General features: G+C 40.5%; 1 protein-coding gene and 1 long non-coding RNA gene across 11 annotated transcripts in view; one reads left to right on the top strand and one right to left on the bottom strand.

Annotated features, from left to right (window-relative positions):
• Positions 1-1409: 1409 nt before the first annotated feature.
• Positions 1410-23847, top strand: part of LOC103381098 (uncharacterized) — a 25335-nt gene continuing 2897 nt past the window's right edge. For 2 of the 10 annotated variants that reach the window (XR_001760303.2, XR_521751.3), the window contains exons 1-10: positions 1410-2280; positions 15113-15199; positions 16073-16149; positions 18709-18874; positions 19134-19204; positions 20744-20791; positions 20924-21051; positions 21823-21950; positions 22206-22301; positions 23292-23385. This is a non-coding gene — a long non-coding RNA (uncharacterized LOC103381098). Of the gene's footprint in view, positions 2281-9345; positions 9458-15112; positions 15200-16072; positions 16150-18708; positions 18875-19133; positions 19205-20743; positions 20792-20923; positions 21052-21822; positions 21951-22205; positions 22302-22609; positions 22693-23291; positions 23386-23847 lie in introns of those variants that run through there. The other 8 variants (XR_001760306.2, XR_003050023.1, XR_001760307.2 and 5 more) reach the window with 8 other exon arrangements.
• The window catches only part of mthfd1l (methylenetetrahydrofolate dehydrogenase (NADP+ dependent) 1 like), a 24542-nt gene continuing 3433 nt past the window's right edge, over positions 2739-23847 (bottom strand). Inside the window, exons 7-27 of the mRNA XM_025056655.1 lie at positions 23226-23379; positions 22640-22751; positions 22385-22452; positions 22196-22293; positions 21736-21909; positions 21435-21571; positions 20883-20929; positions 19782-19889; positions 19379-19453; positions 18732-18834; positions 17252-17328; positions 15992-16132; positions 15107-15175; positions 12841-12952; positions 10031-10170; positions 9619-9660; positions 9223-9326; positions 8871-9048; positions 7765-7872; positions 7375-7527; positions 2739-3847 (exon numbers count right to left, since the gene is read on the bottom strand). Coding sequence (XP_024912423.1) covers positions 3758-3847; positions 7375-7527; positions 7765-7872; positions 8871-9048; positions 9223-9326; positions 9619-9660; positions 10031-10170; positions 12841-12952; positions 15107-15175; positions 15992-16132; positions 17252-17328; positions 18732-18834; positions 19379-19453; positions 19782-19889; positions 20883-20929; positions 21435-21571; positions 21736-21909; positions 22196-22293; positions 22385-22452; positions 22640-22751; positions 23226-23379 — 2290 coding nt within the window. The 3' untranslated portion in view covers positions 2739-3757. The remainder of the gene's footprint in view (positions 3848-7374; positions 7528-7764; positions 7873-8870; positions 9049-9222; positions 9327-9618; positions 9661-10030; positions 10171-12840; positions 12953-15106; positions 15176-15991; positions 16133-17251; positions 17329-18731; positions 18835-19378; positions 19454-19781; positions 19890-20882; positions 20930-21434; positions 21572-21735; positions 21910-22195; positions 22294-22384; positions 22453-22639; positions 22752-23225; positions 23380-23847) is intronic.

The raw sequence follows: 23847 nt of genomic DNA, 5'->3' as shown, positions 1-23847 counted from the left end.
CACGATTATGGAAAACAGCGTCAGGTAGCTGATGTTCACTTTAGGTCTTTTTTTTAAACCGGTTTAGTGTGGTCAACAGATGGTGCACCCATTTTTATTTACAGTCTACGGTTGAAAGTAAACCTGTCCAAGAAAAAAAAAAAGAAACAAACAATCGCACCCAGTATCACATGCCACGCTTCTGTTGTTGTACCTTTGTCCGCCAATCAAAAATAACAGTGTCACACCCAACTGGTGGTAAAGCTCGTGTTACCTTTTCAGTCAAACAAAGAACAAATTATCTATACTTACTGGGCAGCCCAACAGTCTTATTTTTATTATAGAGCCCTGTGAAAAAAACAATCTTCAGTTGGTTAGTCACACGTTAGTTTAGCACAAAAACAAATGTTTTCAGAGTTGCTCAGGTAGCGAGGGAGCTTTGATAATCACACACACCTCTGATCCTCTTAGCATTAGGCCATGGGCTGCCAAAAAAAAAAAAAAATCAAATAAAACAAAATAGTTTAGTACAACAGCAAGACAAACCCAGATGACTCCTGTGGGGTTTTTTATGTTCTGTCTGTTGCCCTAAAGCAAAAAAGTGTACCGTATAGAGCAGCGCTGCTTCTCTGATGGGCAGATGATATTCAGCAGTAAGTGCAGGCCGGGCTGTGCTATTTTGTTTGGAATTTCTAGACGCACAAATTATAGTCCGACTGCTCCGAGCCAAGTTCCCACAGGCCTAAAGCGAGAGTCTGAGCAGCAGAGTGAAACCAAAGTGACCTGACAGCAGCTGTGAACAGAGAAATAAGTCGTAGAAACAAAGTAAATTCCTCATACAAGTACAACTTCAAAAAGAAAATAAATAAATATAAATACAGCCAGCTCCACTGGTCACTCTGTTGATTTCAGCGGGGGTCATGTCATAACCTTGGTGTGGTTACAAAAAACAAAACAGCTGCAGCACTGAAATGTTTATAAGCAGATAAACATGGACCCGTCCTTGGCACTGAAATGCAGCAGTCAATTAAAAATAAGTAGTAGAAGAAACTGACTGTTAACGACTGTAACAGAGACTTTTATGGGACATTACACGGCAGTGACGGAGTCTGCTTCCTCATCCACAACATGTCTTCAAACCTGTCATCTGTGTGTATACAGTACTGGAACTGTGCAGAACAAAAGAACATTCCTCCAGCACCGACTGCAGTTAAATCACCAGATCCTGCCTGGTGAACACAGAATGACAGAGGGAGCAGGTGTGGAATGGCAGCAATGACAGGCGCCACACATGTGGATACATGTACCATGGCTGTATGTTGAAAAACCCCAGCACCTCATAATGACAGGTGCCGGACCCCAGGGTGTTTTACTGGGCACACTTCAAGACAGGAAACACCCACTGTGTAAGAAACACCGCAGAAGGGAAATAAAAGAAGTGACGTCATGGAAGAAGGACCAGGATGAGAGGGAAAAAAGTCAAAAAACTTTAATGTGAACAATCACAGGACAGCTCTGGATTAATAAGATTATAATGGTTGTAATTAATCTCGATTAATCCATGAAATAAAACTGACTATTTTTACAGAATAATTGTTACAGTCATTTTAACAACTTCAACAGAAAGCAGTCAGTGACGTGCGGTCAGGAGAGGCAGTATTTCGCGATCAAATACAGAGCAGAAACCCCGGATGAAGCAGTGGAGAGCTGTGCCTCGTATCTGACTGCGCGATCCAATACAAACTGGGTCACATGACGCTTGCCGGTTTCTGTTCCTCAGCCAATGAAGTTCAGAGAAAGTCAGAGAAACATTACTCTGCCTCACCTCAAGGGGTCGTACGTGAACTGACAGGTGCTCTCCAACTGGCTTCAACAGGTAATTGAAAGTCGGCGTTTGGACTTCCGGTCCAAACAGGAAGTGATAAGTGATGGAAGACAAACGCCGGAGCTAAAAGGTTAGTTTGCTAACTACGGGACAGAAAAGTCGTTATTTTTAAGTGGAGGCTGTGTGGCTGTCCTGTAACAAACCTCCTTTACTGCTTTTTTGTGTCTTGTCATTCTCATCGTGTGATAACGTCTGGACTAACTCGGGATACTGTGACCTGAAACATTTACAAAGAAGCCTCAGCAGACACGAAAGATCAGCCACGGACATTCAAAGCGGGATTTCTTTAAAAACCGTTGGAAATTCAAGAATCGATTTGGCATTGGATGAGCAACGCAGTGTAAACATTAGCATCCACAGTGCTAAGGTGAGGGGAAACCGAGAGATACAACCATGGACTTCATCTATAAGTGAAGGTAAGGCTAAAAATGTTTTTAAGTTTATGTTTTTTAAAAATAAGATGGGAGTAAGTAGAGTTTAAGGTTTGAAAAATAACTCAAATGTTTTACTGAAGGTCAAAATTAAATTTTTGCTGTACTCTTCTCTATACTTTAATTTGTTTACAGTAAATATTAAATGCTTAAACACAAAAAGGTGCTCTATTTGTATAAAAGAAACTTTCTTTGTAGAACAAATATGTTCCTGTGTATATGTTTGTGTTGGTGTAAGTGTCATTGAAAGAGGAATGCTGATGGATATGAAGCGTTACCAGGTGATGCTGTTGGATGGGTAGTGAAATAAGATGCTCTTTTCGGTTTGTACTATTGTAAATCTGACTCCTGAGGAGTCAGTGCCTCGCCAGCCATGAATCTCACTGCACGTCACTGAACCAGTTGACAACTGCAGGGTGTGAGGGAACACAAACAAATGCTTCAAGTAAATAAAAGGTTTATTTGGAAGAACTGTTGGTCTTTTAAGGCAACTGTAATCCAAAGGAATACTTTATATGAATACTTGGTGACCTGACATGTTCTTACATCACACACAAATGAAGCAATAGGACAGTTACTGACAGTCAAAACAATGGGTGGCATTTGTCAAAGCAACATTTTAAAAACAAAACAATGTAGAGTTAAGACGCATTGTGTCTGTTGAAAAGGAAAACACTTTGACTAATATGATAAAACACAGTGAAACAAGACATATCCACAGTGGACACGTACACATTTTATCACATGATAATAATCTTTGACACTGCATCTTCAAGTATTAAGAGCGCAACTAGTGTTTTTCATGGGCAGTTCAGCAGCTTGGACTGGTCAAGAAAATAAAAAAAAACAGATATAAATGCATGTTAATAATAATAATATAGTAATGATATTGTGCGTAAATTAGCATTTTCAGTTAAAATGTTACGGTTATAAAACTGCAGCATCCTTGTACTGATATTTTTTTTCTTCAAAAGAAGAAATGTTAACACAGTGTATTAAATTAATCATATGAAACACTAACTGTTCTTAGACTCATGGCTCTGCTAATTCTTCTTTGGCATTTAATGAACTGGTTTATTTTTTGATGAATATTTTTAATCTTTAAAGAAGACTGTAAAGTAGGAAACACGCTGTACATTCTTGTCCTGCACATCCCATAATGTACATGTTCTATTACAGGACTGCACAAACACAGCTGAGCTTGGGCCATCAGGCGGTTGATAGATGAGAGTGTGTGAGAGTCAGGGAGCGCAGCCTCATTGACTGGAGACTTTGGCACAGAGTGAGTGTAATAAACTGAAGTAAACTCCAGGGAGGAAATACGTCTCATGTAACAAGTTATAAAAGACAATGGCCGCTTGTAAAATATTAATGAAGGCACAACGCCGGCTCCATCAGAAAGACACGAAGAAACGCGGCCAAGTCGCTACCATCTGCTATCGCAGCAATGCTTGACGCGTGCTCAGAAGAGCCCGGTGATCTCCTCTGTGATGGGGTCCAGGTCAATGTCGTAGAAGCAAGGTCGAGTTGGCAGACCAGGCATGGTGCTCATCTGAGGGAAAGAAAACAAAGTTTTCCACAGTTAAAGACAAAAAGGAAAAAAAAACAGTATAAAATGTAAATATTTCACAGGTTATTTTAATTGTGCAGATAGTAATTGTACAACAACATGTTGTAATTCTTTCTTTTTAATTTACATATTTGAGAGAAAAACTTTTTTTTTGTTCTTGACAGGGAGTGAGACTCAGTTCAATGTTTTTGTCTTTAAATGCAGTGACTTCAGCACAAGGCCTTTGACTCAGTGTTTAATAAAGCAGCAGACTGCAGCCTTTATAATAAACACCATCAGCTCATATTGAGTCTTCTAACCACAACACAGCTGCGACACAGCAGACATGATCTCCCCTATCAAACCTGGAGTAAACGGGACAATGACTATAATCTGGACTGGTTTAACTCTAGAGAGACAGACGATCTACGTGTTGACAACCTCCACTTTAGCCATGATGAATTAGACTGCAGACAGTAGCATCTTTGTTCTCACTGTCATCTAAAATATAGGTAACAAACGGCTGCCTTACAGCAGGAGACCATGCTAACTGGATGGTGTGTCATCACAGCAACACTGACTACTGGTCATTGCCGGAGGAAAATTAAACATTTTTACAAAGTATAAAGACACACCCCGACCTGTTCCACAGAGGAAATCAGTGAGATTTACAGTAAAGTCTGTGGACTTAATAATATGCGGTCAGTCGTCAAAGCACGTTGTTTTCACACTGAATTTCATCAAAGGCCACGTCGCAGCTCATAAAACACTTTCTTCTCCCTGATCGCAGGCTGCCTGTCCAGTCAGAGCTGAAAAGTAAACCATCTTGCTCATTAGACATTCTCCACATGCCTGCTTCCCTCTGACCCACGGCCAGTTTTATGGGCCCATTAGCGGAATTGAGACAAGAGTGAGAGACTCAACTATTTCCTGCCTGCGGAAACGTAACAGTGAGAGTAAATGAAGGGACTGAAGCCAGGGGAAGATGAGTATAAACTCTGACATAGGCCGTGTTATTGAACCACAAATGACCCAAACTGTATTGGAATAGAACTACAGCTTGAAATTTTAAACATTAGGTTGGATTCATTTATTTTAAAAAAACATTTATTCAACCTTTTCCTGGTTCTCTAGTTATAAGATCCTAAAAAATGCTAAAAATAAAACAATGTACAAACAAATACAGTAAAAAGAAAAAACCCAAACAATTAAAGGAAACAGATCTTTATGTCCTTACATCCTTCCACTGTTAGATTCAGGAAGTCTGTTCAGATTCACAGGGGAGGAATTTGGCTTTTATATGGCTATAAAATGCATAAATGTAAAGAGGAAAATGTCACAGAAAAGCTTCACTGTTCTGCTCTCTCACGGCCTGAGAACTAGTCTGCGATCACAGGAAAACAATAAGAGTGCCAGGCTAAAGTTGGAAACAGCCTGGGTCACACAAGTCTTCACACTATACCCCCACACACAATGTGTCTTTGTTAGAGACGAACCCCTGCACTGGACAGTGTCCCTGGATTCCTAAGCCCCTCCCATTCTGGAGACTGGGGTTACTAGTTTATACCAGAAAACACATGTGACATTTTCAGTCACTTGACCACCACAGGTGTTGGTGTGAAATGAACCAACTCCCCAGGAGTCACAGTGATGCCCCCTGTATCAACTACCATCTAATGAAGTTGGATTCTTGGCAGTGAGGCGATGAATCCGCTGCATAAACACAGAGTGAGTGGAAAGTCACCGGAACTGTTTTACTTTGAATCTGTCCGTGCGACAGAACTATGACTCTGAGTGACAAGGTGTTAACAAGGGGGAATGGAAGTAAAGGTTTACGCAGTCCTCCGGTTGCAAAAAACATTTAAAAAAACGTTTACGCAGTCCTCCGGTTGCAAAAAAACATTAAAAAAAACAGAGTTCATGGATGCTGATTTTTTTGAGTTTAGCTTTACTTTTTGTGTTTCGCTTGTGGTTTAGTTGCATTTTTAGTAGAATTGTTTTTTGAGAATTTTTTGGGTCATCAATTTTTTTTGGACATCAAGATGAGATGCTTGATCAATTGACTCCAACAACAGAAGTTTTTTCTACAACAACTAATTGTAACTTTTTTTAAAATTTAGACCAAAACAGTGGTGGTCTGACTATTGTGGTGTCCTGGAGGGGATTTGAACCTAAATGTGAACTTGCTCATGTGTAATGGTGCATTGGAGGGACACAAACCCAATAGAAAATCTATTGTCCTGGTTGCGACCCCTCCCTCACATATCTGAAGAATGACATCAGTGCCTTACTGAATCTTTACACTGCGAAGACCCTTAACCCACATGTGAAGCTGCTCCCCCTTCTGCCCCCGACCCTCCTTCCAAACTTGAGTTCTAATTGCCTGAGGGGTTTTTGTTGGTGGGATTATTCCACTTCTTTGTGTCCACTCTGACCTGAAGGTCTGTTCCCAGTCCAAGTTAGAAAACAAAATGCTGTCACTTTGTGTTGACTTAGATTCATGTCTAACTCAGCAAAGTAACATCTTTCAATGAAGATGTTACTTTGGGTTAAATCTGTAATTTCCCATATTAGTGTAATTTGTTCTGTATCTAACACAAATCATCCATTGTAGAAAATTTAAGAAAAATAAAGCACATCTGGTCAAAGAGAGGGATGCTGCACTTCAAAGGTGAAAAAAAAGAAAATCATTGGATCACGCTGTCCTGATCCAATGATTATGTTTATGTCCTGAACTACTAGGAGTCTCCCTTTAGGTTATGAGTCACAGTTCAAGGGTCATCAACGTAGCAGTGGCTCCACAGGCCACAGCAGATCAAAGACATGGTGTGGACGCTGGGCAGACGCCGCACCAAGACACTGCCAGCCCTTCTCAGCATGCCCGGCCTTTGACACCTCTGCCTCAGCCTATCAAAGGCCAGGCCTTCGGGGGACTCTGGTGAAACAGCGGGACGCAAAAAATGCTCAGGAAGCAACTTCCTTCCTGCCAAGCCCATGATAATCAACGGAGAGGGTCCAGTGAAGCCAAATCACCTCTGAGCAGCTCAGTGATAGGGTTACAGGAAGAGATTTGACTCATGGGAATGAGGACGGACGCTTGGAATTGGAATCTGTTACAATCAGTGATTTTTGTTGTTGCCATAAAGCAACGAAGCTGACAGAAGAAGAAAAAATCCACACGTTACCAAAGGCTGACGATGTAACATTAACATCTCTGTCTTTAGCTTCATTTGAGTGTCCGGCCCCTGAGTTGTCTGTCCAGAGAGATTCTGGCCCTGGCTGCTTATCTATTAGGAACCATACAAACTGTTCGAACTTTTTAACTTTTTAAAATCAGTCCCAGGCACAAACTGTTCGAACTTTTTAACTTTTTACAATCAGTCCCAGGCGACCACAGAGAACTACACGTGTTAGTTAGTGTTATTCAAGGAGACATTATGAATGTTACAGAGAAACAAAGCACTTGTGTGTGTGTTCTTATCAACCTCATTCAAAGTGAAGAAGAGGAAATGTTGTTGCCAACCACCTACCGTTCCCACAAGTGGGTAGATGAAGCCTGCGCCGACACTGGCACGTACGTCTCTGATTGGCAGAATGAAGCCTGTGGGCGCCCCCTTCTTGTCAGGCATGTGGGACAAGGAGAGATGGGTCTTGGCCATGCAAATGGGCAGTGAGCTGTAGCCCTGGAAAACACAGTGTCCATTAGGGAACTGCTTTGTTCAAAGAATAGCTTTAATTAAAAAAAAACAAAACATTATTTTTCACCGGCACTGTCTCAGGCTTGAACTCCCTTCACATTATAAATTGCTACATGTTTTAATGTAGCTGAATTGTGCAAGTTTATCACAGCACATAAAAAGAGTAGAGACAGTTTTCTAATACAGTTTCTTTGGTGGTCATGGCAGCACCACTGAACTCACCTGCTGGTCGTAGTAATCCACCTTGGCTTGAGCTTCTGCAGACAGCTCAATGTCGTCTGCTCCGTACACCCGTTGTGCAATGGTTCTAATCTTCTCTGTAATAGGCATCTAAACAAGAAACGGAGGATGAGAGAGACCAACGGAAAAACATTTACACCTGAGGCAATGGGTAGTACAGAGGTAATCCCTGTAACTGTCTCTCTGGCTTAGGAGGAGGAAGTGCAATTTCAAGCACTATACAGGAAAACCGGATCCAGCTCCATGACCAGCTCAGCCACCAAATCCACTGTATCTATCTATCGTCCCTAAGAGTAGGTCAGTGTTTATGAATAGCACAATGCAGTAAAAGCAGCAGTAATACTGTGATATAATAATAATGTGTTTGCTGCTTTGTTGTTAAAAAGATTATTTTGATGGCAGAAATACCAACTATTCTACACTGTCTCTGAGAAGCGTCTTCATTGTCTTCTATACGTATGAACCTATGATGAGCCTTATGTCTGCTACACACAAGACTCCACTTAACCATGGTACTAAGTTAAAAACCTGATCTGGATCAGCGATACAATTTATTAGGTTTGGCCTGTGATCCATCAAATGAGCATTTCTGACATAAATCAGGAGAGTGTCTCTTCCCAGTGCAGCCAAGAAAAAAAAAACGACAAACACAAACTAAAAACAAGTAATTATAAGTGATAAGATCAGCTTAAAGATGAAGATAAGGAGGAAGTGGAGTGATCCTAACAGAGGTCCGTTAGTGGACATTGACTGGATTCATTACATTAGTCCCAGACCTGCTGCACTGCAACAGCTGGACTTGTGGCCCGGGGTCGGCCACATGTATACTGAAAATGACCAGACTGAGACAAACACATGTCACAGTAACAGGATAAGTTAATGTAAGTCACAACTTCTTAAACTCATTCAAACCAGCTGACGCCACAATCTCTACAGGATCTAACTTTGCACTTGGACAACCTACACTCCCAGCAGAGAATGTTCAGAACGGAGCATTGAATGCATTCATCAGAAATGTGGACGTGTTTGTCGTCACTGACAAGAACAATCACAACAGAAATACGACATGCAGAGCTACGTGTACAGACCTCTGTGTCGTACAGGAACTGGAAGTTGCTGGGTGTCCTGGCAGCTTCCTCCACAGCCTGGGCCAGCTCCACTGACCCCAGACCGCCCTGCGACCAGTGATGACATGGCACGGCATCAAACGCTCCGCACTCTTTTGCAATCTGACACACGAGGTCGATCTCTGCCTGGGTGTCTGTCCTGAAAGAGTCGGCAAAGGAAACAGAGGTGAGGCAGCCTCAACAATGAAAATACACTACTGTAGTGGAAAAGTGGAAAATGTGAGTCGTGCTAAGCAGCAAAGATGTTGACTTGTGTGAAGAAAATAAGACGTAAACATTAATGGATGTGTTTATCTACTTCTGTACATCTTACTTGAAGACGTTGAGTGCCACCACTACTGGTACTCCAAACAGATGAGTGATCTGGATCTGCTTTCTCAGGTTACTGTGGCAGCCACCAGCAACCAGACCCAGATTCTGTGGAGAGAGGAGACTGGGTTGAGCAAACACAAGGATGTTTCAGGTCAAAGGTCACAACTCGATCTAAATTGGAAAGACCAATAAGATTATACAAATGCTGTCTGTCACTGTGACGGAACAAATCTAAGGTCAGTTTGTTTTTGGATTTCATATAAACTTGCATCCAAATATTCCAGCTTGGTCTAGGCCTTTATATTAATTAGGCTAATTAGAATTTCATTATAACATTTCACGTATAGGTGTGTCTGTGGATTTGCCAAAGTCATATAGTCATTTGTAACTACTGTACCTCATCAATGTACTCCTTAGGAAGAGGCGAACCTGCCGATACCTGAAAACACACGGAGACAAACATGAATACACATGGTTCACTTTATTGGATTCAAATAGAAAAATATGTTTAACAGGTTTCTGAAGTTATTAGATTTCACAGACGCAACTAAATCTAATGGCACGACACCATAAGAGACGAGGCGTCACAAAGACTGGAAACTATGGTGAAAACAGGCTGTTATGTTGTTATGTGCTGTGGAACATTTTATTAGCAGGTTACTGCTGATGTGTTTGTGGTAGGTGTGTACAGAACATTGTCACATGAAAGTCAATGTGATGTTGTGAGAATATGAGTCCATGTATGGATCTGTGCTATTAGATTTAAGAAGAAAGAAAAGCTGTTGTGATGTAACAGGTAGTTGGCTCACGTTTGGACCTCCTCCGTGCATCTTCAGGGCACGGACTGTTGCAACCAGTACCACCACGTTAGGTCGCAAACCTGATGCGCGGCATTTGATGTTGAAGAATTTCTCCATCCCGATGTCGGCTCCAAAACCGGCTTCAGTTACTGAGAGGAGACACAAAGGAAACACACATATAAACACACGGACAGAATGATGTGCACTCTACATCCAATATCTCCATCTGCCTATCAACGGCCAATACACATGTTCTCATTTACACACACACTGTGGGAAAAGTTGTGTTGTGTTTGTGTGTAGGAGGTCTGTTTACAGGAAACATAAAAAGAACAGCTGATCCTTTTTACAGTACATGTAATGTGATTGAAGGACGCCAGGGAAATGTGACCAGGAAGCATGGAACCTGGAAACAGATTAACTGAATGATCATTTGTCAACATGCATGTTTGTGGGTGGACAGACACTATGGTCAATTCATACTTTATGGACAACAGTTGCAGTCACGTCGTAACAGGAGAAAGATTAGATTAAATTAAAATTGATGAAATTCACTTTAGTACTAGAACAATTACTACATTTATACCTGTGCTCTTGTGAGGAGTATATATAAATGACAGAAATTGTGCAAGTGGCTCAATATTATAACATAATTTTTATGAAATTATCTGTAGAACGTGAGTAAAACTAGTAAAGGGTAAACGTGCATGCTTCCTGTTTTGTGCAACAACCTTGAACAGTCCAGAGAGTACCGGGGGGAGAAGTTGGATGTTGTTACAAATAACAGAGGGGGAAGAGACAAAAGGTTTCAAAATATAACTTCGGCCAATAAAAACACTCGCAAAAATGCTGAAGAGTAGGTTAAGTCAACAGAGTTACATCGACTCCCTCTCACTCACTGTTAAAGACTAGTCGGTTCTTAATAATTTTGTTTTATTGAACATTTAAACAACTCACTTGAATTTGCAGTTGTATGTATTTGTATTTCAGTGGTGTTTTAACTGTAGGTTATTGGTCACATTGAGCCGTCATCTTCACTCAGTTAACACTTCTCTGTAGGTGGATGATTTGTTAGGTGGCTACAGGAAGGCTTTACAGTCTGGGAAATTGAAAAGTAAGTCAATTTCAGGAGGGATCGTCGGATTTACACTGCAGACGGTTAATGATTCATGAATCCCTCACATCTGGCGGTACAAACTCTCCCCTTCCAAGAGCAGCTTGTTTCTGTTTTAAAAGCAAAATTTCAAAGTGACTCGAAAAGCCCCCCTGAACCCCTTCCTCCACATTAATACTAACCGTGATGAAGCATTGCCCCAGAATGTTCAAACACACCCGTCACTGAGTTCAGTGGGAGTTCATATGCTTCGTTTGCCACATGAGGAGATGACAGATATAATGACCTGATGTGAACATCACAAAAAGACATGGTGTCCACAGCATGGGTTTCAATTCTTTTAGTTGTGGTCATGACTGTTCACCACCACACCCAGATGTTATGCTAGGTTTAAAAAAAAAAAAAGAATCCAGGCCATTGATTCCCAACCACTGGGCCTCGGCAGATTAGTGTGCCATGAGAGATCGACAGGTGTACTGTGGAAAATTGTCCAGTGTAACGATAATTGGTCATAAGACTATAATTTAATTATTCATATATTCCTCTTTGTTGGTCTACGAAAATAACAGACAGAACTATGAAATATTCTTATTCTCATCTGTCTTTCTTCAAATGTATCAGTGTTTTGTTCAACTAAAAAACCCAGGTTTCATACTGAGTAGGTGTTGAACAGGAAGATCATTATATTTCATTACATATATTTCTGTGCCTTCTATGTTGGTTGGTGCGCCCAGACTTTTATGAAGCCTTTGCAACTGTGGGATTCTGCAATGTCAAAATGGGTTTATCACTTATTTTGAGTGGTTGTTTCAGCAGAATTGTGTTAAGTCTCAGCATTTCAGCTTGGTTGTTATTCACTATAATGTACTGTTGTGTGAGAATGGGAGTGTTTGCACTTTCCAAGAAAAGAGTTAAGGACAAGGTGGGATGGTGAGGAGATGGGTGGGGGATTGGGGGGGGTACAAGCACCCCAGCTGCTGGATAAGAAAACGAGGGAGGGTGAGTTCCTGGCATACCTTAGAGTCAGGTAACAAAATTGAAGAAGGGAGAGAGAGGGAGGGAAGGAGGGAGAGAGGCAGATGGAAAACTTGCGATGAAGGTTGAGAAGCTTCGCTGTTTCTCCACCTCGTGTTGTGAAACCCTAACCCTCCTCACACATTTGTGAAGCACAGTTTGAGTTTGTGTTGGTGTTATGGTCCTGCCTGTACTTGTTATTGCCCCGAAACACAGAAAAACCTTAAAAACACATACATAAATATGTATGCACTGACGAGTTTAGCGCACGTGTCAAGTGTGCTTGACAGGAACCACAGACCCAGATGCATTCCTATCATAATTCAACTCAACGCAGCTGACAAGGGGCTGCAGGATAGATGGACAGATAAAAGTGGAAATACTCAAGGTGGATTGACGTTGATGGGATTAGGGGGTTTACTTTAAAGCATTCCTGAGGTACTCAAGACGATCAATCTGCTTCCTCTCCTGCCTTCACTACGGTTTCCTAGAAAGTTACGTAGGATCTGTATACTCAGTCAGACAAAAGGTCCACTTGACGCACGGAGGAAAGATTCAGGAGCAGAAGGTCAGGACAGAGGTCAAAACTGTCTGCAACTAATGGCTGTTGGAAACTGAACTTACTAAAAAACGTTGATAGGTTTCGTGTCTATTTTAACTCAAAGTGCGTCTGCAGATTGTGTGTTCTCACCGACAAAGCCGTCCTGTCCCACCAACTTCAAAGCCAGCTTGTCTGCCAGCACTGAGGAGTTGCCATGGGCGATGTTGGCAAAGGGCCCAGCATGGACAAACACCGGAGTACCCTGCAGGAATGAGAGTGGAGCACAAACACACAGGACACATTAGGACCAACTTACTTCAAATGTACTCACAGAATGGGGGGTTAAATAAGGATTAACCAGCTCTTTCACTCAATATTCAACATTTTAACTGCCAAAAATGCAGGATTAATATTGTCAATGAATGTTGGCAGATACCCCGTTCATATACAACACTGGGCACAAGTTAAGAGGCACTCGACTGGCGCCCCGGCCTGCGGCCAACAGGCTTCATTTTTGTGCTGATCTGAATTACTCCCTAAACAGCCGTCCAGAATGCACAACAAGAACACTTGGAGAGAATTCACTGAAGCAGCTGCTAATCATATAGAGTTATGCAAATGGAGCTGTAGTTAATTTACCAGTGTTGAAGAGGACGTGCTTCTTTAAATGTGTGAACATTACAGCCTTTACAAAGGCTTTACAGTAGCTATTTATAATGTGATGAGGAGTCAATGAATGTAACAAGTAGACAATATATTTAATAGAATGATCTCTTTTCTTCATCTCTGTCTAAACTTTCTTCAAATACTGAACTATAATTAATAGAAGGCTACATGAGGCTAGAAGTGGTGGAGATGAAAATAATGCCATTGTTACACCGCCTGCAAATTCCTTGAGAAAGAGGAAGAAGGAAGGATGGGACGGCCTTTTCACAATTTTCTGAGTTTATGTTTGCATACCTCTCCCTCTGCTTGCATAAACAGCCTCCCCTTGGGGAGTAAATCAACCATTTAACAAGGCTCTGACGAAGGCTGCGGCCCAGTCTACTATTTGTCTATGTAAACAGACAATATGTTGTGCAACGGCCTCTAAAACTGCATCGGCACCAGGAGGGAGGAGAGAACGAGGTATAGAGTATAGAGTTGATGGATGAAAACATCCTTTTAGTAATTATTCCGTTGAAAGGAGTACACGCGTCACGCTTTACGTCACATTTCCATGCGTGTTTGCAACTGTTGAACTTTTGCGTCGTCCACCTCACACTTTTCACACTCTCCACATCTGCTGCTGAGGGAAAGTGATTGAAGACGGGGTGACAACAGTGGAAACAAACAGAGGTTTAACATTGTCACCTCAGCATCTGGTCCACTACTGGGAGGATTACATGTGGACTAGGAAGTAAGATGGACAATAACAGGAACATTCACTGCTTCCTTTACATAGGGGTCTTTCATATCATCCATTACAACAGCTGCAGTGAGGTTCCCAGCAAATGTCTTTTGGGAGCCCTGGGACCACAGTCACAGGCCCTACTACTGGGTTTTCCTTAGAATGATGCATGTTGTTATGTGTGAAAGTCCACGTAGACAGGATGTTTGAAAAATGCAAAGAAGTGTGAAAGTCCACGTAGACAGGATGTTGAAAAATGCATAGAACGGCTGGGGTCTGCTTAAGACACAAGTAGATTTCCTCAAAATCCTGATGCATATGGGACGACAAAGCAGTACACGCGAAAAGACAAACACTTTAGCCTACGTATTCCAGCCCATGTCCCTCTGTAATCAAAACACACACAATCAGATGCAATGAGGGCAAAAGGGGCCAGGGGTGGTCATGGCTGCTGGAAATTTCTCATGGAGCTCAGATGCTCGCTGGATCCCAATTCCAGTTTCCTGACCAAAATCACAGGAAACCCACACAGGAAACGGTGTCACACAGCAGGACTGCAACGTTTCCGCCAAAAAAACAACAAAACCTAACACTGCTGAATGCACACGCCTCATGGTATATTGTGTATTAACTTATTTATTTTGTGTGAACTGGAGCCCGTAACGTTAAATATGTTATATTATAAATATGTTTAAAAATACATTTCTATTACTGCAGGATCACATCATTATTACTCAAATAAAAGTTTTAGTGCATCTTTGAGAATCAGTGAGCTCCACTGCCCTCCACTACACTGTTGTAATGATAAACAGCCATGGGAGGAAAGGATCCATCTATCATCCTTTCTTAAAAGCTCTCAGCGGGGCCACTCTCCTTTCTCTGGCTGACAGCAGATTTAGGTTTGGTGTACACTTCCCTATGGGTCTGTGGACTGTCCGTGTATTTAATCTGCCTGATAATTATCACCAGATCCTAAGATGAGCAGGGTAATGATAATTTAACTGTGGGTTTTGTGGTGTGTCTCACCTCCAGGGTCTGCATCAGTGTGGGTTTGATGGCGTCTTTCATGAGGACAGCCAGCGCTCCGCTCACACCCTAAAAACGAAGAAGAAAAGAAGGGTGAGTCATTCATTCATAATTTCAAAATTGTATTAAAAGGTTGCTCTCTGTCCAAATGGGTACCAAATGAAGGAAGTCAAATTTCATCAAAAACACACCACAACATGGATCATATAGACACAGTGACACACCATATCCCCACTGGGTCGGCTCCTTGAGGTGTGGTGGTGTTTTTTGCATTTTGACTAATAGTAACTCTATAGGAGTTCCTCCTGTACAACTCTGAAACAACACAGAGTGTGGTTTTCTCAGACAAACCACAGACAGCTGAGCTTACAGATCTGCATGGGAGCAGAAAAATCTGGCCCACATCTTAATCACTGGTTAGACAGAGATTAGACATACACTTGAAAGAGGGAACCAGAACGCGGGTGGGTTTGGAGCAAAGGGTAACATTTTGTGTGTCAATCTGCCCATTTCTTTTTAAAACAAATTCAGTCTAACTAATGACTTGTTAATTTCAACTCTGATTCAGATTATCAACATCTTATCTAACAATAATTTAATTAACAATTAAAGACTATTTTTGCAACAGAAAACTGCTTCTAAACACTTCATTAGGACACTCTGCCAGGGATATATTGCTTTTCCCACCATCTTACAATAAAGTATGAGGTCATTTCATTAAAAGGATTGAATTTATCTTTACCAGTCAAAAATGCCTAATACAATCTTTCTAGTTATTTTTTAGGTCCAGATTTTGGCACCTAACAATGATAAAGCTGACTGTGAGATAGCCAGGGGTAAAATTCCCACACTGGCCGAATGAAAAGATTACACAGTAACACACACCAGGTCCTCTGTGGTGACGGGCTGCCCAGAGCGGCTGGTCCCCACCACTATACGAGCCAGTCTGTTTTTCATGTCCTCCAGGCTGTCTGCCAGAGCCAGGATGGCCATGATCTCACTGGCCACTGCAATGTCGAACCCAGTCTGGAGTGTGAGAAAGGGTGAGAAACAAATTACACACACACACATATTTTTAAACAATAGTGCAAAGATATGGTACCAATGTAATGTTCTTAAATTCAGCTGTTATTATTATTATTATTACAATTATTAAATTCCCTTATAGTCATTATACACACAGTGTGTATGAAAATGTTATTGAAAATAGTAGGAAAATAAATAGACATGTAAAAAGCACTAGCAGCAAATGTAAAAATACCTTTTTAGATCTTAATTAAACTGCAAGAACATCTCAGTATTACAATTTACCTGAGTACAGTTTGGAAGAACAAACTAATGAAATCACTGCACTTTTACGAGGTGTCATGACAGTTACTTATACAAAGGAATATATTTATGCTTTCATAATAACAGTAATTTAATAGGAGATACACAGTGATCACAGTATAAAGTATGCACTCACACATTTAATTTAAAACATTGACTTCTGACTGGACTTTCTAAACCAATGGAAGAGAAACCGACTCGGGAAGTAAAACCAAATGAAGCTACTGATATGGGGAAACTATAAAGCACTGCTTTACACGTCAAAGAAACATAACCTTAACCACATCAATTCACCAAGGAACATAACATTTTTATTCCCACTGCCAAAGTTAACACCCTGGGGGGCTATAGTATATCGAGCTCTAGGAGAGGATGAGTGGGTGGGAGGGGGCTGCAAAGGAATGAAAAGTGTGCTGAAGCGATGCTGGTAAATGTGAACACGTGTGTGTCGTTTTTCTCCTTTTTTAAACATTTGCTTTCGCTTATTCCTGCTTGCCTCAAATTAAGGTGAAGTGTTTGTTTACTGGATTTAATTTAGCAGTCACTGCTGCAGATACACATCTGGGGTTCATTATGGTCAGAGGAAAGACAAATAGAGGCCGGCATGTCTCTGTGTGAATCCTAAAGTTTTTGGACACTATATCATATTGTTTTTCTACATGCCTGTGCGGTGGGAACCCTGCTGTGACACCACTAAAACTCTATAATGTTGAACTCTGGGTTTTTAATCTTGTGGATGCCCAAGTCCAAAATACACAGAACCCAAGAAAATAAATATTTTTGAAAAGAACGTTCAGGATTATAACGGGTTCATACTTCTCTCATCTGTCCCTTCTCGGTGCTGGCCTGGCCAACTGTGATCTTCCTCAAGAAACGGTCGTTTGTGTCAAGAACTGTAAAACACAAGTTGTGAAAACATCAGTACTGGTCAACATTAGTAATAGAGTAAAAAACAACTTAATTATCATTGGTATAAAGTTATTGAAAAAAATATTGCCCTAACACACTCCAAATATGTTGGAGATAAAAGTGTACTTCATGCAAATTCTTATTCTCTAAACTACTGATTTATTTTGTGTTGTCTATAAGATTGTGTTTGACTTTTCTCAAATTGGGGTTTCCAAACTGTAACTTATATTGCACAAAAGGCATAAAGAGAAATTCAAGAACCTTAAGTACTTGTAATCATCAAGTATAAAAAGAAAAATGTTTTAGTCACGCAGTCAGTAGGTTTTGACACATGCACAGCAACTTGGCCAGGGGAGATTTTCTGCTCGAAACTTCATTAATCAGCACTTGGCCATTTCACTTTGAAAGTGTCAAAACCATTTCATTCTGCTGTTACGACCAGAGAAAAAAAAAGCCACACCAGTCGATCATTACTTTTTCTGCTGGTTTGATGTAATATGCAGAACAATGAAAAGACACAGGGTGTTTTCTTGAACACGCACAGTCGCCATCTCACACACACACACACACACACACACACACACACACAGCACTAAAAGGTAAATGTGTTTTTAATCTCCGGGTTATGTCTCGTAAGAATACTCCACTCTCTGGAGCTGGAGTAAATACCACATCAGTCATAGTATTACCCTCTGCCTAGCAGATTTTTCTAACAACTTTGAAGCAGCGCAGCTACGACTGAATGATCCTCTGGCTGATAACTTCAGCCCTCCAGCAGAAGATGCTAATTCAATGGGATGGAGGCAGTGTCGTATGACCGTTCCAGAGAAAACATCTACGCTATGTGGCTGTTTGCATATGAATGCACTTGTGAAGTTGATACTGCCAAATCTCTACTGTAAAAACAGAAAGGCAAGACGTTGAATGGGCAGCGTTCACATGTGCAAGTTTCAAAGTGCAATTTTACACCAGATGTATGCAGAAAGAACTAAATAAGTAGAAGGTTGACTGTAAAGATGAGTGACAACCAAGGAGAGAGAATGGAATTTCAGTTGTTTTTCAATTCTCCAGCTGTATTTTGTCTTCAACAGTGTTAATATGGTCAACTAATAGTTTTTGTCAAAGACCTTGTCAACAACCTTCCTCTCTTTAGAAGAAGACTATGTCTTGGATACATCTGTAAAAACCAGTCAGGAAGTCATGAGCCTAAGTGAATACAAACGGTATACAAATAGGGCAAGAGCCGATCAGAGTTATGGGCATTTTCTATAAGGTGGGAAATTATACATCAGTGCTTTGGTACAGAGAAAAGAGACTTAGACTGAATGCAAATTAACTCTGGCCTCCACTCATTTTCCCTTCAGCTCATGTCAGTACGAGTGACTACCTCTCTGCCAGGTGATTTTCGAAGGGTCAAGATCAAGGCGGACAAAGGCGCTAACTTCCTCCGGTGTTAAAGAAGCTGGCTCCGTTTTCTTGATGCCAAGACGCTGCAGTTGCAAAGAGATGAAGACACTGAGAAATGCTCAGGTTTGGATTTTACACATCTGCTTGGATTTTACACATCTTCTTTGAATATGCAAACTTTAGAGTGTGACATTTTGAGGTACAATACAAATATTAGTAATTATCTCACTCAGTCCATTAGAACACCTTGTAATCCAAACATACGGTAAGCAGAAACAACCACTTTCAGGCTGAAAGGGTTCACTTGGAAATTATGGTTCTCTAACTCCATCCATTAAGACCAATAAATATTTTACAGTTCTTTTAACTTCTCCTTCCACAGACATTCATCAAACAGAGCTGACAAACACTGGGGTTACTCCAGTTGAATTTCACACCCCCAGAACATTTACCGTAAGTATTTTACTTAAGACTTGATGGAAAGGAATCTTTAAGAACAGATAAGACATTTGTTGGGCTGTAACCAAGATGAAGTGTAGGAGAGTGAAAAACAGGCTCAATAGAGCCCTCTAGTGGACATGGATATATGTTAAAATAGATGTGGGTGCAGGCCACATCTGGACTTACATGTAACCTGGAGATCTGAATGGGTGAAAACTTTCTCACTCCATTCACTGTCGGGACAAGTCGATAAAACAGCGCCTACAAGGGGAGGAAAAAGAAAATGTAATTTATTCAGAGCATTCCTTTTGAAATGTTTTCTTGAACTGAAAATGAACATTCTGTTAAAAAAATAATGCCCAGAATTTAAGAAGTAGGCAACGTATTGTGTGATATGCAATGTAAAAAAAAAACGAAAAGCAGAGCTTCCCACTTAGAGTACAAGAACAAAACAGGATAAATTATTGATGTGATAAATTAATTTCTTCATTATGTCGTTAGCTGACGGAATGATATTGATTCAAGTTTATTATTATACTGTATTTGTACACAGTGTAAAACACATCTTAAGCATAGTCAGTGTCATTACCTTGTCCGACTGTGTCGTCTCGTGAAACATCCTGGCATCAATGGCTGCTGCAACCAGGTTGTTGGCAGCAGTGATGGCATGGATGTCACCGGTCAGGTGGAGGTTAAACTGGAGGCCGACAGGCAAGGAGAGATGGAGAAAAAAAGAAAGCTTTGGAGGAGACCATACATCTCTAAATGCCACCTTGTTTGCAGAACAGAATGTAAAGAATCAGGAATGCTGAGCTCATAAATTTGTTGTAAGGTATCAAAACATTTTACATTTTTAGAGAAAAAAAAACTTTAAAAAGCAAGCACAAAAGATTTATATAAACCATTTTTGTACCGGAGCATGAGCACCACCTGCAGGAGGGCGTGGCAAGGAAGATGGTTCAAGATTATACAAATTCACCAGGTTGTTGCATACTTTCTTTTAACAAAAACAAAATGTCTATTATGAGGTCAGAATGTACAAGACCTTTGACCACCAGAGTGGGTTGACCTCATTAGGAGTTCAAGTTGATGTTTCAGATGCAATGAGTTACCTTTACGGCATGCCTTACAAAATGAGTTCATGAGGGCAATAGGTTCCCATAACCTTGACCTCTGACCTCTGAGATCTAATAAGTAATGTTTCTGAATCTGCACACACCTGCAATGGTCTGACCTCAGCTGACATTTACTGATACACTAATGTCACAGGAATGAAACAGACTTTCCAAAAGAAAAGTCTTCTCATGGTTTTGACTTTGTCTTATTTGTCTTTAAGAAATGATGACTTGTATTCTCTCTGCTTGGCCTAAAACCGCAGATTTACAATAAGAAAAACATCATTTGTTGCAGTACGGCAGTGAGATGATTAAGAGGTAAAAGCAAAGTGATGTTTTTCTACAATGAGTGTCGACTACAACAATGTAACTTTGAACCTTTTCTCCCTTTTCTCCCTAAATCTACACCCACTGCCCCCTCCCTCTCTGTTTGCAGTCAAAGACAATGTTGTGCCACAGCTCCAGGGGTGAGGTCTGTGCACATGTGAGTGTTTTGTGGGAGTCTCTGCACATCTCAAGTCTTTGATGCAAGTCCTGCTCCTGGTGGGAGCACCATGAATCTGTCTGTGTCTCACCTCCTCCATGGGAATGACCTGGGCATATCCCCCTCCTGCAGCTCCCCCTAGGCACAGAGACGTACAAGCACAGTCAGAGGCAGACAATAGGACAGAGAAGGTACAAAGGAGGTATGCTGAGAGGTGGACTCTGAGTGAACCATTTCACTCCAACATTAAATGCAGCCGGGTATGTAAACTGGCTTCACACTGATAACGACAGCCAATCACTCTGTTTCTGCTACATTCCTAACCGCTGCTTTGGGCGGCTCATCCAAAACTTCCTTTGTGTGTTCAACAGAAAACATAACAAAAGCTGAAAGTTTCCATCCAAAACAAACACGAGCTGTTTTAAACAGCTGGATGTCTTTTTCAATTTCCTTCTAGATTTTGTTTCATTTTTTAATACTATCTCTAACAAGGAGATCTAGATAAAGACAACACTATAAAACTTGTTATCATTAGCTAAAACATTCTTAGATTATGTTACAGTGGGGTCAAGAGGAAGGCAGAGAGCACGGAAAGGTGAACACAAAGGCCTGGGACCATGATAAAAGAATAATCATAGCTGACCTTTAACCCCAAAGGTGGGTCCCTGGGAGGGCTGTCGGAGACAGGCGAAGGAGTTGAGCCTAAGATGGGCCGACAGGGCCTGGACCAGACCAATGGTCACTGTGCTTTTTCCTTCACCAAGTGGAGTGGGGGTTATTCTAGACAATGAAATGTTCACATTATTGAGGAATAATCAGGGTGTAAACATAGAACTTTATAACCAAAAATACTGTGTGGATAAACGCATAAAGAAGCCAGTGTAAATGTGATACTTTGATGACAATCTAAATAAGAACTCTGTACTTATGTTGGTCACACTTACCCTGCAACCAGTATATATTTTCCATCGGGCTGTGTTTGAAGGCGGTCTAGTACGGAAAGTTGGACCTTGGCTTTGTTTCTGCCGTAGGCTTCAAGCTCCTCCGGCAGCAAACCAATCTCCTCAGCCAATTGATTCACTGGTTTGGGCACCTGAGCTCTGGAGATTTCTATATCTCTACCAATACAGAAAAGTGAAATTCTTCATAAAACACACATGTAAATATACTTTTATTCATTTATATGCATTTACATATTTTTAATATGTATATACCAATGTCATTGTGTACATGTAAATACACACACATATAAAATATACATTTACAAATATACACATGCATATATATATGTGTGTATATATATATATATATATAATTATACTACTATACATATATATGGTGTGTAATGAAGGTGAAATACAAACCAGTATGAAACAATAATGCATTACAAATAGTGTTGTGTACCTTGGTACAGGTGTGAGTGGCTGTAGTGCCAGGCGGCGTAAACTCCAGGGTCGGTACTGCTTCTCCTGGATCCACCGACTGCAGCTGTGCACCACATTCTAAAAAGGTAAAAAAAAAGAGTTAGTTGAACACAGATTAAATAAATAAAATAAACAGGGACATAAACTAGATGGCAGCAGAGAGATGCACCTGTGTTCTGTACACTGCTGTGAGGTACGACAATTCAGCCTTAGAGAAAGTGTCGATTGCACCATCACCTGGGGTGAAAAAAATACTGTTAAACACTTCAGGTTTTTGGTTTTAATCTCAATGCAGTCGGGGATATCAGCAACAAAGAAACATGAATTATTACACAGTTTCTGTGCAGCTAGGAAGTTTATAATTAAGATCAAATTTATTATTATAACATTACAGCTGTGGGAATGCAATATAATTAAGAAGTACCTGGCTCCAGAGTGGACTCGCAGCAAATAACAGAAGCATCTGGCTTAAACCAGGTGGGTGGGACAATCCTACTTCCCACTCCAGATAAGACCACAGCATCAGCCTGCATCACCTTATATGGAAAAAGTAATATATATTTTTAAGAACCTAACAATGTTTTTAAGAAAGAAAATTGACTTCACTAAACAAATTATTTCATATTAAATTAAAAATGTAGATTAATATACACAGTAGTCACCAACAAATGAATTGGAAAAATGCTACAGATAATTTGTATACTGAGGAGGCGCTTATAACCACTGCAAACGCTGTTCCTTTTTCTTTTCATTGACGACACTGACCCCTTGTGCTTCCGTAGTGTTACTGCGCTGACTTTATAATTAAATGACGAAGCAAGTAGTTGTGTTTTAAGGATACAAGAGATGTTGTAATTAAGTTGTAGAATGAAAAGCATGCATTCGTTAGGTGAGAAAATAATGGTAACGAGAAAAATACTGAAAACAGACAACTTGTACATGCTAAAACTGGAATAAAAGCTCACAGGTATTAGTGTTAAAGTCAAAGTAATAATACAAGTAAACCAAACCTGACTCTGAAGGCTCCTGGAGCACCATGCAATCTTGACAGCAGTCATTCCATTTTTCTCTATCAGACTCTGCAGAGCACAGTCAAAGGGTCCGCCCTCTCCAACCAACAAGACCGTCTTACCTTTCAGAGGTGCATCTGCAGAAACCATTGGATTTAACGTTAGTACATGTATTAGAGCTAATCATTAAAATAATTTTCATGAAGAAGTAACGTGCGATATTTAGGAAAGTAGATTTATCTCAATTAATCATGATTAATCATCATATAATTAGTCCTAACAGAAATTAGACAGGATCTGACTGAATTGTTCCATTAACATTAACGAAAATGTTCTATGTCTTATGAAGATCATTTCAGATGATAAATTGTTTTTAACAAAATGTTTTAAATAAAATTCTAGTATGTCTACAAACTTAATCTGTACACAAAACATCTTTGAATAAATATTGCTGCATGGGATTTCATGACAGCGTCATAATCCTTTCTCCTTAAGAGAAAGAAAATGATCATGTGCACAAAATAATAATGACTATACTAATGCACTTGAAAAAACACAAGTTTTAACTAATATAATTGAAAAGTCCTTTAGCTACGCAAGGTGTTTTTAGTATTTACAGTAT

This window comes from Cynoglossus semilaevis, chromosome 7 (assembly GCF_000523025.1).
Source record: "Cynoglossus semilaevis isolate Cse_v1.0 chromosome 7, Cse_v1.0, whole genome shotgun sequence".
NCBI lineage: Eukaryota > Metazoa > Chordata > Actinopteri > Pleuronectiformes > Cynoglossidae > Cynoglossus > Cynoglossus semilaevis.
This window is presented reverse-complemented; position numbering and strand designations above follow the sequence as displayed.